Source organism: Asparagus officinalis, chromosome 10, assembly GCF_001876935.1.
Source record: "Asparagus officinalis chromosome 10, Aspof.V1, whole genome shotgun sequence".
NCBI lineage: Eukaryota > Viridiplantae > Streptophyta > Magnoliopsida > Asparagales > Asparagaceae > Asparagus > Asparagus officinalis.
The window spans coordinates 53090220-53106704 of NC_033803.1; the positions used below are offsets into that span (position 1 = coordinate 53090220).

The 16485-nt window shown below is 39.0% G+C and overlaps 1 protein-coding gene across 4 annotated transcripts in view; it reads right to left on the reverse strand.

Moving 5' to 3' along the window:
* The window catches only part of LOC109825301 (30S ribosomal protein S1), a 29133-nt gene that overhangs the window by 2613 nt on the left and 10035 nt on the right, over positions 1-16485 (reverse strand). For 2 of the 4 annotated variants that reach the window (XM_020392127.1, XM_020392131.1), the window contains one exon: positions 14316-14665. In XM_020392127.1, the coding sequence (XP_020247716.1) occupies positions 14582-14665 (84 nt within the window). In that variant the 3' untranslated portion in view covers positions 14316-14581. Of the gene's footprint in view, positions 1-11370; positions 11869-14315; positions 14666-16485 lie in introns of those variants that run through there. The other 2 variants (XM_020392129.1, XM_020392128.1) reach the window with 2 other exon arrangements.

The following is a 16485-nucleotide window of genomic DNA, read 5'->3' on the forward strand; positions in this document are numbered from 1 at the left end:
ACATGCATGTTTTAGTGAAAGGTACTATTATTGGATTAATATTGATTGATGTACATTGTTACTATACAAATTTATAACTCAACTTCTAACAAAGTAATAATCGTTAAGCATATTAAAACATTATCCCTACATTGAACACCCAAAAGTTTGACCATTATCCTAACAAGAAACCAAGAAATTTAAACTGTATGGAACAGGTAAACCCAAACAAATTCCATAAGGTATATGGGAAAAAGTACTATTTAAGAGAAAAGTAATTAAGAGAAATGCGTATGATAGATGTAAAACATGAAGACCTAAAACTAATTTATATGTGATTACAATATAATCTTTGGATGCTTGGGATTAGGTCATTAGAACAAGAATAACCTCTTTCGGATCCAGAAGTCTATTTTTTGAAACATATGGAAAAATATTACTCCTAATTCAGTGAGCATCCTCTTCCTTACCCCTTACCAAACAAAATGTTGGATTTAGGAAGAAAGAAAAGAAAACAAAGATTGAAAATGAACATAAAAAGTAAAAACACATGCATATATAGAATATACTGAATGAGAGTAAAACTGTCTATAAAGATCATCTTCTTATCACACATAAAACATTCTAGATGTTCCAACATAATGGTCGTCGACGATAACGACAACTAAACATTAGCGTATTAAACGGCATAAGAAAGTAAGACATCTTTTTAGGTGCAGGATCGGTAAAGGTTAGGGTCTTATATATAGCCTAAATAACACGTACGTAAAGACTTGAAGGTAGATGGTGCCTTGTAATTATCAAAAGTAAACTCCATACACCCTGTGAAAGGCTTGAATAACATACAATTATGACCAGTATAAATAGTTCCTTTTATCTCTAAAAGAGCCGTTTTGATTTCAATTCAACCAAAGGCCGTCAATTTTTGGGGCTGATCTGTTCGTATTTATCTTATTTTACCCTCTCAGCTGGGATAAAGCCCAATGTATCCCTCGTGCTTATTTCCTTGGGTAATTGTTTGGGCTGATCTGTTTGTTTTCAAGCTTTTCAAAATCTCATAAACAACTTTGGCATATATATAGAGTAAGAAATCTAAAAATGTTACCCTCTTGTTCCCCCACATGTACGTTATTCATTCAAAGCTCAGCGGAAGTTTTAATTTGTAATAATTCAAACGTCTTACTCTACTCCGTTTTTTTTTATATATCTCGGGGAAGTTAGTTACCTAGCCCGTTTCTTTGCGCTATATCACTACTGTTTCCAAGTGACTAGTAACGGGGTTCTCAGGCTTACTCTCTTGTGCAGTCATCATTCTAGTTTCAAATTATTATTGGTCACTAGGACCACCTGCACCATAACTACACACCTCAGAAAACTGTACTCCGCATTCCAAAAGAATCAAAGCGGTAACCGATGGCACCTAAGAATCCACATAGCCTCAGATTTGAGTAGTGGTGAGCATAAGCTCAAAATTATACTGTTGAGATTCTGCAGAAATCTGGAGTACTAATTGATTTAGAAAGGGATTTAAGAGAGGGCGAAACCCAGACAAACATTCCAATCCAAAGCAATGCTGGAATTGTACTCATCTGATGGAGAGAGGTCCTGAATCCCTCTGCTTTTGTGTGCAAAAGAGGGGGAAGGGAGCACATGAATAGTGGTCCCAATTATAGTACTCAGCAAGGATCACATGCGCACCGCCTCAGCTTCACTGAATCTACTACCAGGATTGCATTTGTTTTGTGCTGCATGAGATGCCTAGATGAGGACACGCAATGGGCCATGAATAAATATGCCTCATTTCCCCTCTCCTCCCCAGCCTCCCGACACACACACACGCAAAACCCACGTAACACACACGAGTAAGGGGAAATTTCCTATAGAAGATCCTCCATAGAAAAACCGCACAGGGCAGATGGGGGATCTTGACAGTGTTCCCTGGCATGAATGTTAAATTTAATCGTTAGTAACAATTGAACTTTTAATATCTTGGTGGGACACGCGGCGGTTACGGATGATTTTCTAACCAAGACGTGTCAAGATCTCCTCCCACACTGTATGATTTTCTATATAGAGGGTCCGTTAGGATATGAGTAAATTTCCATTAAAAAAAGACCCCCGTGAACTTCAGGGACTTTAGCATGGACTGTTGCGCGTCGTGCAACAGCATGCTCAACAACCAAACGAGCCGGTGAGCGATGAGAGAAGAAAACCAAAAACCAAACACGAGTGCAATTCACAAAATAACGATCAAAATCACACACAAACACAGGAATTTACGTGGTTCGGCAATTGCCTACGTCCACGGGGGGAGGATGGGGGAGATTTCACTACACCCTGTTTGTGAAAACGACGAAGGAATTAAGAAAAACGTGAAGAATAAGCAAAACAGACTCCACCACACCCTGGTGTGGTGTCTACCACACCAGTGGTAGAATCTGTCCTGTTTGCCATGGGTGTGATGTCTGCCACACCCTGATGTGACAGAATCTGCCCTGTTTGTCACACCAGGGTGTGGTGTGTGCCACACCAGGGTATGACTAGACTCGTTTTTAGAATCCTAATCTATTTGGGATTGTGTTTTGTTATAAATAGAATCATGTTTTTTAGGGTTTCTTAAGGAGAGAATTAGCATTGTTTTGAGCATTTTGAGAGGGAGATATTGTGAGGGAGTTGAGAACTTTGGTTAGGGTTATATTTGAGTAATTTTGTGAGTTATAACCCGTTGTATTTCTCCTTCATATAATGAAATCTTCTCATCCTCTCCCCGTGGATGTAGGCAATTGCTGAACCACGTAAATTCCTGTGTTTATGTATGATTTTGGTCGTTATTTTATGAATTGCACTCGTGTTTGGTTTTTGGTTTTCTTCTCTCATCGCTCACTGATTCGTTTAGTTGTCGAGCACGCTTCTGCCCAGTGCGCAACAAGTAGTATCAGAGCTTAGATTTCAGATCTAGGGTTTTAGATTAGGTGGAGGAAGATTCAGTTGGAAGCTTGGTTCTTGGAATTCTAGGCTTCGGTAGAGTTAGGGTTTGAAGTTATCGTTAAAGATCTCGCTTTCCTCGTGTGGTTAGGAGTTCTATTTGGAATCTAATCTAGGGTTCAGTTGGGTAACTTCTAAATTCTATAAAGTTTGAATCTTTCTTTACAATTTGGATTTTATGATTATGGGTGAAGAAGTTGGTAAAAGCAGCAAGATGACGGGTACAGTTCAAGTTGGTTTTCAGAACATTAAGATTAGTGTGGTGAAATATGACGGTAAAATTAATTTTGGTTTGTGGATGAGCGACGTACAGGATGCGCTCAATGCTCAAAATTTGGAGAAGACCATCATGGTCGATGAGAGGTCATCTAAATATGAAGAGGCGATATGGAAAAAGATGAATAGGAACGCTTGTGGGGTGATCAGGTCCTGTTTAGAATATGAGTTGAAATATAATATGATTGTGGTGATGTCTGCGATGAAGATGTGGGAAATTCTCAATAATAAGTATCTTACGAAGTGTGTTGAGAACCATTTGCACTTGCTGTGAAGATTGTTCAGATTTCAGATGTCCCGAGGTATCTCACTAGCGGCTCATGTGAACAACTACACTAAGTTATTATCGGACTTGGCGAACGTGGATAAGAAGATCACGGATGAGTACAAAGCTATTATTCTTTTAGGCTCCTTACCGGATGAGGAGTATGATACATTCGTGCTTATTTTGTTGAACGGGAGATCTTCTATCACTTATAGTAAAGTGACTAACGTATTGACGAACTACGATTTAAGAAGAAATGATAAGGAGATTTTCCGTGCTAGTACTTCGGAAGAGGCCTTGTCAACGAGAGGTAGAAGCCCATATCCGAAAGGTAAAAATAAAGGAAGGTCAAAGTCAAGATGTCGTCACCAGCTAGGAAAGAACCAATGTGCTTTTTGTAAGGAACAAGAGCATTGGAAAAGAGATTGTCCAAAGGTCAAAGAGAAGGAGAATGGCAAGAAAAAGGGCCCGAATGCCAATGAGGTGAATGTTGCGAAAGACGATGATTCCGATGATTCGAGCTTTTCTCTTTTGATTACTCCGGAGGTGAACCATTTAGATTCATCGGATTGGATGCTTGATTCTGGCGCTACTTATCATGTGACCCCTAGACGAGATTAGTTTGCATCATTTGAGAGACTCTATGGGGATGTTGTTGTTATGGGAAATGATCAATCCTGTGGCATTTGTGAGATAGGTACCGTGCGGATTTGGATGCACAATAGAGTAGTCCGTGAATTGAAGTAGGTGAGATTCGTTCCTCAGCTGAAGAAGAATCTTATCTCAGTTGGATCTTTGGAGGCGAAGGGTTTCAAGGTGACCTTTGAGGACGCTGTAGCAAAGGTTACTAAGGGATCTTTAGTGGTGATGAAGGGAGTCCGTAGTCAAAACATATATTATCTGAAGGTGAGCACCGAGGTTGGCCAGGTTGTTTCAGCTATTTTAGAGGTGGACATAAGCAGGCTTTGGCACTACAGGTTGGGGCATACAGGAGAGAAGTCACTGCAGGCTTTGTGCAAGCATGGGGTATTGAAAGGAGCCAAGAGTGGAAAAGTGGATTTCTGGGAGCACTGTGTTCTTAGCAAGAAAATGAAAGTGAAGTTCGGGACTGCTATTCATAGGACGAGGGGTATCCTGGACTACGTGCACACAGATGTTTAGGATCCCACCAAGACGGCATCATTTAGTGGTCGACATTGGTTCGTCACGTTTGTTGATGACTATTCTAGACGTTGTTGGGTGTACACCATGAAGCATAAGAATAAAGTCCTAGATTTATGTGTGGAATAGAAGAATAGATTAGAACTGCAGACTGGAAGAAAGATCAAGATGTTGCGATCCGACAACAGCGGCGAGTACACTTCAGACCCATTTCAGCAGCTATGTCGAGACGAGGGCATAGAGAGGCACTTCACAGGTAATCATACACCGCAGCAAAATAGGGTGACAGAGAGGCTGAATCGGTCTTTACTGGAAAAGGTCTAATTCTTATTGGTGCATAGTAGTTTGGAGAAGATCTTTTGGGCTGAGACACTTTCATGTGCAAGCCACCTCATTAATAGGCTACCTTCATCTGCAATTGTAGGCTGTCTAAAAATCACTACAGATAGCTGATTCCCATCAAACACCAATGATGGAAGTTATAATTAGACAGCTTCCAGAAAACTATAATTTGAAGACTTTTACGTGAATCAATGAGGGTTACAATCTGACGACCTTCGCAACAACTGATGAAAGCTCTAATCAACAACCTTCACAATCAACATCGGGAGTTATAATCTGACGACTCTCACATTTTTAAGGAGCCAAGACGAAGATTACAAGATGATGATCTTTACAACGCTCTAGCAAAAGAGACTACAAATCGACGGTCTCTTCAAATCAAAACGCAGATATCTCTCAAACCGTAAGGAATTTGGCAAAACTGACGGAGCAAACCGAACCCTATGGGGTCGGTTTGGTCGGTTCCATCTCGTCGAGATAGCTGATTTTCATATATAATTCGTCCAATTCCGACTTACGGTTTGAAAGTTATGACCTGTTCTTCACAGCAAGTTATGTTCTGAAGTCCGTCTGCAAGACTGGACTTCGTCAGAACATTGGACTTAGCCTGAAGCTCGCCAAGCCCGCCTATGGTTCGCCTCTGCATTACAGAGTCAAAACGTACGGGTCGAGCCAGCGTTATAACATCAAAACGCACGGGTCAAACCAGCGTTATAACCTCAAAACACACGGTCGGACCTGCGTTGCAACATCAAAACGCACGGGTCGGACCTGCGTTGCAACATCAAAACGCACGGGTCGAACCAGCGTTGTAACATCAAAACGCACGGGTCGGACCTGCGTTATAACCTCAAAACGCAGAGGTCATCCTTGTGATATAACATCAAAACGCAGAGTTCATGCAGAAACCAACTCTACATCCCAGGTCCAAAACGCAGAGTTCATCTCTGCGCGGCCCAACTGTACGTTTTCAGCCTAAAATAGGCCCAACTGTGCGTTTTCAGCCTAAAACAGGCTCAACTTTGCGTTTTCAGTCTAAAACAGGCCCAACTGTGCGTTTTAGGTCTAAAACGCAGAGTTCGGGCCCAGAACGCCGTTTTCAGCGTTTGACTCGTTCAAACACGATTTGAACGGTTCCAGAACCATTTTCTCCCCACGATTTGTGGGGATCACTACCCTATCATGGAGAGATTCATGGGGGGCAGTTACACCCCATTAAACCCTCATTAAGAAGAGATTTAAGGGGGCGATTACACCCCTAAATCCCCTATAAATAGGGGTAAACTCAATAGAGTTCGGGCTGGCTGGGTTGATCGGGGAGGCTGACTTTTTTTTTTGGATCTGAAGCTTGGCAGCAAAGAAGATCCTTCATCCTTCGGCTGGGAGTTTGGAGATCGGCAACAGAAGCTTCTTCATCCTTGGCTTTAAACCGATTTCGGTTAAATCAACTCTTTCATAGAGTTTCAAACTCGTTCGGAGTTATCAACTTGATCAGAGTTCAAAACTTGCTCTGCAAGTTCTTCTAAAACTCACTCTGAGTTATTAACTCGTTAAGAGTTATTTTTAAATTTGCCACGCAAGTTCTTCACAACGTCAAATCGTGAGAAGAAGACCACGTTCCAGTGAAACAAGACGTGCGGAACGTCAACAGAGAGCAAATTCAACGCGAGCATTCGAAGAAGGCACTCCATCGTCACCGTGAAGAACCCAGAATTAAACAAAGGAGAGAATCCAGATCATTCTCTTCTCTTTTGTAATCAGGAAATCTAATTATAACTGAGATTAAAGGAATACAAATTAATTTTCCTTCATTTCTTTTACTACAAATTTTTCCACAAACAGCGATGGAGGGGAAAACCCCTATGGAGATGTGGTCGGGAGAGACAACATATGACTATGACCAGCTCAAGGTATTTGGTTACCCTGCATATTATCATTTTAGAACTGATAAGTTGGAATCTCGAGCTAGGAAGGCCATATTTGTAGGATTCAAGCGTGATGTCAAGAAATACAAGCTTTGGGATCCAATTGATAAGAAGATTGTGTTGAGTAGGGACGTCACGTTCGATGAAGCTTCTATCTTGAAGCTTCCCATCTCTCATCAGGTGGAGAGCGACCCGATAGAGGAGATATCGTAGGTGGTGGAGATTGATGCAGCTCCACAGTGTCCATATGGTGCAGTATCCATTAGAGTACCGACTGAGATGACGCCAGGTGAGCACGAAGGTGACACGGAGGATACGGGTACTGATGTGCAGGATCAGGGACCGACGGCTTAGGTTCAGGATTCTATTACGGTTCGGAGACAGAGGAGAGACATATGGGTGTCAGCATGGTATGCCGACATAGTTGCGTATGCACTTTCGGTGGAGAGTATCGATGAGATAGTGCCTACTATATTTAGAGAGGCCGAACAGAATTCGGAGGCTGATTTGTGGCAGGTAGCTATGCAGAAAGAGATGAAGTCTCTTCATAAGAACGATACACGGGAGTTTATTGAGCTTCCAAAGGGACGGAAGGTGATTGGTTGCAAGTGGATATACACGAAGAAGGAGGGCATTGAGGGCACTCCATTAAGGTTTAAAGCTAGGTTGGTTGCGAATGGCTATGCACAGGAGGACGGTATTGACTATAATGAGGTTTTCTCTCCGGTGGTGAAGCACTCTTCGATTCGGATTTTGCTAGCTTTGGGGGTACAGTATGGATTAGAGTTAGATTAGTTGGATGTGAAGACGATATTTTTTCATCGTGATCTTGATGAAGAAATATATATGACTCAACCATTGAGATTCCGAGCTGCAGGGAAAGATAAATTAGTTTGCAGGTTAAAGAAATTGCTATATGGTTTGAAGTAGTCTCCTCGACAGTGGTATATGTGATTTGATGATTTTATGCTTGGACATTCGTACACTCGGAGCCAGTTTGATCCTTGCATGTATTTTCATAAGTTGAGAGGAGGTGCGTACATTTATTTGTTATTTTATGTCGATGACATGTTGGTTGCTTCTACTTCCAGGTCGGCTATAGATGAGTTGAAAGTTCAGCTTTTAAATGAGTTTGAGATGAAGGACTTGGGTGAGGCCAAACGCATTTTAGGAATGGAGATCGACATAGACAAGAAGAAGGCCAGAATTTGTTTGACACGGGTAGCTTATTTGAAGAAGGTTCTACAGCGATTTTATGTTAGCATGGATACGAAGCCAGTTAGTGTACCATTAGGAGCCCATTTGAAGCTTTCAGCTGGTCTTTCACCGAATTCAGTTGAAAATCGAGAGTTGATGTCGAAGACTCCATATGCGAGCGCGGTTGGGAGCTTGATGTACGCGATGATATGTATGAGATCAGATTGGTCACAGGCGGTGAGCATGGTTTCGAGATATATGCACGATCCAGGAGTGGGTCATTGGGACGTCGTGAGATGGATTTTGAGGTACGTTCGAGGTACGCTCAATGTTGGTTTGGTTTTCGAGCGGGACACTACAGGTGGCTAGTTGTGCATTGGCTATATTTATTCGGATTATGCCAGAGATTTGGACAAGCAGCGGTCTACGACGGGGTATGTGTTCACTTTGACCCGTACGCCGGTGTGTTGGAGATGCACCTTATAGTCGACGGTGGTTTTGTCTACGATGGAGGCAAAGTATATTGCGATTACGGAGGCTGTGAAGGAGGCAATTTGGTTTTAAGGACTTTTGGAGGAACTTGGTATACCGCAGCAGTCCGTCACTATTTATTGTGATAGCATGAGTGCTATCTATTTAGCAAAGAATCAAGTTTTTCATGCGAGGACGAAGCACATTGACGTTCGTTATCACTTCGTTTGGGATGTTCTTGAAGATGGCGATGTGGAGATTGTGAAAGTCCACACGAAGGATAATCTGGCGGATATGCTCACTAAGGTGGTTTCGAGCAACAAGTTTGATCATTGTCAAAACTTGTTATACATTCGTGATTGTTGAGGCTATTGAAGGCCATTTGGATGAACTACGGGCGGCTTGATCCCTTGGGAGAGGGGGTACGTAGACAACCTATTGATGCAGCCGAGTTTAGAGAGATGACGCATTGGTATTCATATTGGTGTCAGCTCAGTGTTGGGAACACTTCGCCGAGGTGAAGAATTGTGAAAACGGTGAAGGAATTGAGAAAAACGTGAAGAATAAGCAAAATAAACTCCATCATACCCTGGTGTGGTGTCTACCACACCCTGGTGTGTGGTAGAATCTGTCCTGTTTATCATGGGTGTGGTGTATGCCACACCCTGGTATGGCAGAATTAGCCCTGTTTGTCATGAATGTGGTGTGTGCCATACTAGGGTGTGACAGACTCATTTTTAGAATCCTAATCTATTTGGGATTATGTTTTGTTATAAATAGAACCACGTTTTTAGGGTTTCTTAATGAGAGAATTAGCATTGTTTTGACCACTTTGAGAGAGATATTGTGAGGGAACGTAAATTCCTGTGTTTGTGTGTGATTTTGATCGTTATTTTGTGAATTGCACTCGTGTTTGGTTTTTGGTTTTCTTCTCTCATCACTCACCAACTCGTTTGGTTGTCGAGCACGCTTCTGCACGGCGCGAAACATGGACAACACCTGAACTTCATAAATAATAGAAACCCCCACACTTCCAAAGTTATAATAAACCCCCTGGTCTATTGGAATTCTCATAGATGGTGCTAAAGGGTAGAGTAAAAAGTCTTAACTCGAATATCTTACTTTTTACCTACCCTTATCCGGAAAGGGATAATAGAAGTTACCCTTAGCAGATATGAGTGTAAAATTGTCCAAAAGTTGCGACGTGTGGAGCACGCCACAACTCAAGTTTCCGTTGTCAACTTTAGGAGGGTTCCTATGATTTATAAGTATTATAAGGGGGTTTTGTGCAAAACCTCCTAAGCCTCATAAGGGGGTTATGAAATTTATCCATTTTTCCCCCACACCCATCCATCGCACCACGGACAATCCAATTTTTTTGCGAGGTTCGCACCCTCACTTCCCATGTTTTACTGCCCTACTTTATACGGACACGATTGACCAAGTAGCAATGGGGTTTGATTTTGTGAGCATCATTATTGGTATGAACATGATCAATAAAACCGTCCTAAATATCGAGCATGCAAGCTCCTGCACCCCTCTCCTGGTTAGGCATTGCTTCTAATATTGCAAATAGTAGACTAGTAGGTTTGGCACCACTAAATGCATGCATGCGGATTGATGTCACTTGCATAGATCTCCCATGTAGCCGACAATGAAATGCCAGTTTAGATCGCACAGCACAAGTGGTTGCGGTCATGCGTGTCTGAAATAGTTACCATCTTTTCCTACGCAAAGTTCAAAAATTATACCCATTTGCGAATTACTATCAGAGACTTCTGCCTGTGAATTCAAAGAACCTAGTCATAGCCATCAGAGTTCATGATATCCAAATTTGTACGGCTGGGAACTTGCTAAAAAGCTGGACTGACCTTTGTCACCCGAGTAGCTCACTTCAGCATCACCCCCAGAGCCTCAGAGAGGCTGATAACAAAACTGGTAGGAAGGAAAGGTTTTGGAGGGAAAATAGCCTAGGACCAGAAAGACACTAATTTGACAGCAAAATGGGACCATTCATCAGAAGTTATATAACACATTTCTCAGTACTGTGCAATTCAAAACCATTTATTGAAGGGAATGCATGAATATAGACTATTTAAAAGTTAATTTATGTCATCCCAAAATGGAAAATATAGTACATACAACATATTTTGCGGAACACCCTCCCGGCTTAACCCCAAGATGTAGAACTTCTATTGTAAAACAACACGCCAACAATTAGGCCTGTCCTTCTGGGTCGGCCCGACCCAGCCTGGCCCGGAAAACCAGGCCCGGGCCGGGCAAAACAAGAGCCCGGACCCGGGGCCGGGCCTGACCGGGCAGGGCTCCAGGCCGGCCCAGGTTTTGTTTGGTTTTTTTTATTATTTTAATTTTTTAAAATTTTTAAAAATCTCTTTAAAATTTAAAATATCTATAAAAATTACAAAAAATTACAGAAAATAAAAATAAAAACAATCTTATTATTAATAACTTGAAATGACATAAATTACAAAAACAAAAAATTATAAAAATAAAAGATGATAAAAATAACTTCTTTATTAATAATCACTAAATCTTTTACAAGTATAAATTTATTTCGGAATTCGTCGCATCACAATAGATGAGTACATCCCAACTAGGTTGGCACCTACTCACCTATATCACTATCATTCGCAACTATTTTCAAAATAATTCATTACACAATTAAAGCTAAGAAATAAAAATTACAATTTGATGAATATTGTTTAATCTTTAAATTCATCATCTTCAAATCGGGATAAAAACCATCTCTAAACAAATTTTTAAATTCATTATCTTCTACTAATTTAAAAGAAAGATTTTTAAGAATGATAAACTTGATGACGCATTTCCTGCCTCGGGCAACGTCATAATTCCAAGTACCGAGACTATCAGAAGAGGAGGATTGAGAAATCATAGATTGTCGGATATCACCTTGAGGAGTCTGGCCTTTGTTGTATTTTTCTATATGACGTTTGAGGTGGTTGGTGACGCTCTTGTGATGAGCTTGGAAAATCCGGCCGCACATGCACATTTATCCTTCTGGGTGAGAATCCTACCGTGTTCATCCTTGGTGACGTCTATCTTCTCAAAAAAAAATTCACACATCGGATCTCGGCCTTTTAGGAGCTCTTGGTGCAGATTTGTCGCCACCGGATTCGGGATTACCACTGAGAGGATCGGTAGGAGGAGTAGTTGTTGTTGTAGGAGGACTCATTTCAATATCCGTAGGAGATAGATTTTTCTCTTCATAATCAGATCCAGAAACCACTTGATGAAAGGATTAGAAAGTATAAGAGATTATAAGAGAGTATAAGATTGTATAAGAGGGTATTAGAGAGAAGTAGATGAGTTTTGGTGTGAGGATAAGTGAAAACCCCCATCTATTTATAGAGAGAGTCTCCTAGACAAATGACCAAAAAACCCTCACCAAATAGCCGTTTTTTGACCGTTGTAAGGGGCAAAACGATCAAAACGCCAAAATAGCCATTTTGGCCGGGCCGGGCCGCGGTCACAAATGTGATCGTTTGGCGAAAACAGTCACCTATTTATGGGTCTTAATTACTATATAATTATATTTGATCTTATTTGGACCTAGATTATGGAATGATTAGTATGAATTTACATTAGTTTGGTCTTGACCCTATGTCTTATTATAGAATAGGACCCTGTGGATATAAAGGGAATCGAATTTGGGAGAGTCCAATTAGTTTAGAGATAAGTTCATTTCTCACTAGTATTTTTATAATACAAAATTACATAAGTATTATATTTGATTAATGTTGTGCTTGAAAAATAATTATTCTATTATTTTTCATGCATGTAAAATGAAATGTTATTTGATCTTATTCTGTTATGGCCAATTCCATAATATAAATTTTGATTTAGTATGAGATATGAAAGTGATTTTGATTTCATAAAAAATGTGGTAAGTGGTTTTAGTTCTGATGCGATATCCAATAGAAAAATATGAATATTTCTTTGTACGAGAGCTATTAAAGAAAGAAGTATTTTAAATGTGTCCATAGTTTGACGAATCCAAAAATCTTTGTGACTTGGCAATCGAGAGAACTTAAATAAAAGTGAATTATGTAAAGTGCTTTAATTGAGATGATGAGCTTTACACTCGTCCATTGGATTCAAACGTGTTTACGATTCTGAAAAGTAATCTCTTTTTATTTGACAAGCGATTCTCGATGTTTTCAAAACCTCAGAAAGTCTATTATGGAGTGTTCTATTTATGCCTGTCATATAGTAAATGCACCATTGTCTGGCCCTTTTGAGTATTTTTGAATATGTTCTGGCTCTTTTGGGCATTTCTGATATGGCTTGTGGCCTATGTAGTGTTAGGTGCATTCTATTCCCAGGATTTATATGTCCTATGATGCATTTAACGCATTATTATAGTAGCCTTAGTGTGACATATGATGTGATTCTTGCAACCATGTGAACAATTCATCGAGATTTGAGATTCTGACATTTGACTATGAATTTGAGAAAATGTTAATCTTTTGTTTTTGTACAAGTTTTCATAGTTCGTTTTCTTTCTCAATACTTAACTTGATTGCAAAAAGTCTTTTTAGGAATCTATGACATTGTATTCAGTTTACATATAAGAAAGAGTTCTAAATATTTGCATTCTTTCTTGAAAATACTCATAATGTGTTCTTTTATATAATATTTTGTCATCTAAAAATTTCAGGTGCAAAATCTATAATTCATTAGTTCTAAAAATTATTATTTTGTTAAATCTTTAGGAACTCTAATGAGAAACGTTCTCGTTAAGCTTTAGCTTACTCCATTATTTTTAAATTTTGTAGCTTCGCATATAAGCTAAACTTTTTGCTTGTGGCGTGTTGCTAGGAAGTGTTATATGGAAAAACCTCTCTTTTGTGTTATGTGCAACCTAACAATGTGTTTTGGTTTGGCAAAATGCTTGTAATGGCGAGCTTTCAAGCTGTACATACTGATTATGTACATGTGTATGAGGAATATGGGAACACTCGGTACTAAGCACAAACTTAATGCTCGGTAGTAAGGTGACTTATTCCCATCCACTTATTTAAAGGGATGACCACATTCACATGGGTGCACACGGGTTGAATAATTAAGGAGAAGTTATTTTCAAGTGAGGATCATCTGAATGAGCAGATGAGAATGAGCAATCTTTGTGCTTAGCGCGCGCGGGGGCTCTGAACTTCTGTTATCCACATGTTTATATTTTTTGAGAAAAGCTATGTGATATGAAGCGTCAAGCTTTACACGTGCATGAGACTTAGCTTGTACATAGGTCACTGTTGTCGCATACTCATGTCTATCACCATCGCGGTTTCGGGGTGAGACATTCCTTTCCCCGGATGTTACTCCTCATTTGCACTTAAATTGAGCATTAACTAAAGAAGTCCTTAGGAACATGAACTGAGAGGATTTTAATCGTGTGAAGAACTTACAGCTAAGGTAGATCAAGAATAGTGAACTAGAATGGTAATGCATCAACACTTCTGGTGTCAATTCTAAGAATAGTTGGTAACTGAAATGGGCGAGGGGAAAAAATATTTCACAAGCATGGAGTTGTGGATTACATCCATCAGAATAAGCAAAGAGTTCAGCTAATTGCTTACTTTAAAAGTGTACTGAATTTAACCCATATTCTACATGAAAAGATGGAAAAAGCATAACCTCTTTATGAAAATATAACGTAATAGTGACAGACAGAATTACTAAAGACTCATAAAAATTTCACTATAAATGGAAGTAGATTTTTTACATCAGTCCTGCACTCTGAGCTCTCATATATACACTTAATATGAAACCTTATGATCTATTATATCTATGTGGACAAGGAATTAAATCATAAAAAATTGATTCCAACTGATTTACACATCAAATATGACCGATATTGATCAATATGCACTTCTTGTCAGGTAGCTGAAGGAACATTAGATTATTGGAGAAGAAACACACCTGAATTTTGATAGTAGTATCACGGCACACGTCCTAATACCCTCTGTACTGCCTTTTTTATGCCATCTAGATCAAGTGTAGTTGTCAAATATACTTCCTGGACCTGTTCAACATGAGACAATAGGATTTGAATACTCCCTGAAACTTCTGAAGGGCTAAATTTTGCTGTAATTGCGGAGACCTAGCAACAGTTTGGTCAGGTGATGATTACAGAGCAAACAAAGTTCTGAATTATTTCATGAGTAATGAATTACTGATTGCTGCAATGATTTCCTTAAATGAACTTATCACATTGGACTTATTCATAAAGAAAAAACTCAAAATTTTATAAATTTGTTAGTGTCAAAACTTCTTCCGGTGCAATCACTTGATACATACGTACAGCACCAATTTGGCATAGATTTTCCTATAACGTTTTAGAAGAGTAAACATATGATCTACCAGGAAATATATAACGGAATTATAGAAATAACTAATTCTATCATTGTTGTAAAAAGCCTAAAATAGCCTACCCTTATTCTGAAAAAACTAGTGGCTCCTCACTCCAGCCAGAAATTGTAGGAAAAAACTTGTAACTTAGGCCACAGACTAGAAGTGTTACTTTGGCCTACTTCAGAGGCCTGGAACTCTGGTTCAATTTGTTTTCTTGTGTGCTAGATAAAAGATCCAAACTTACTCCTTCATGCACTTTTTAAAATAAACTATGAGTTCATAAAGGAATATCCTTCAAATTTACCACCTCTTTATAGTATCAGCAGTAACTGACTATTATGTAAATAAACAAAAGATTTTGAAGCAGAAAAAGTTCCAATAATTCTTAAAAAGGTTATTTTTCAATTATTTAATAAGTTCATGTAAAACTCTCTTCAAAAGGTTATTTCTCAATACTTAATAATTTTCATGTAAAAACTCTCTCTCTCTCTCTCTCTCATTGAGATTTATTTTAAATGTGTATTCATATTATTTTCTTCATTCTTGTATTGATATTCATAATTATTCGCTCTTTAAGATGTAATATGACAAAACTTTTATTTTCGTAAGAGGCGTCACTGCATATATTGTCATAACAGAGGCACAGAAAAAAAGATTTATTATTATAACTTTTCAACTTTTATTTTGAAAACATAAACACATATGTAAGTAAGTAAGTATGTATGTATGGTTAGTTGGGGGTGGAGGTGTTTTTCCCGCCTATATGTAGAGTGTCTAATAATTACGAGTAAAACTATTCACAACTTATCAATGGATAACAAGTCATTTGGCACAAGTAACTAATTTTTATAGGCTTGAAAGTTTTGCTTTTTATTCAGAAATCTAGTTTGGGCTGTTGGAGTTATGTTCTTAATTTCCTAGCATGGATATCAGCAAGAACTTATTGAAATTGTACCATACTACCATGAGCTAATAAACTTGCCTTTGACTAAGCTGATCCAATTGGAGATAATGAGTCGGAGGCTGCTTCCATTGTGCAAGCATGATTAGTAGGATCAGCACATATTTCTATAGGTTATATATTCAAACATGCAGCTTTCCTCATTGCCTCTACATCATTAAAATTTGGTCAATATAGTTATTTTTACTATATTGATCGGCAACATTTATTTTCAATTGGTCATCCTACTCATTGTAGACATCCTAAATCATGTGTCCCAGCAAGTCATTATCTAGGGACCCGTCTCATGATCCGTTCCTTAGAATTGTATGATGTTATATCTCAGTAGTGGAAGAGGAAATACTGTCACTTATAAATAGTATAGTACATAATAGTATGAGACTTTTAAATATGTTATAGTACCAGATTTTCCTTGCATTGTGAACATGAGAACAAGTGTACAATTCAACACCAACTTGAGGAGGATTGAAATATCCAGACATAAGAAAGACATGGGAGAAATATGATTTTTGTGAATGTTCAATTAGATT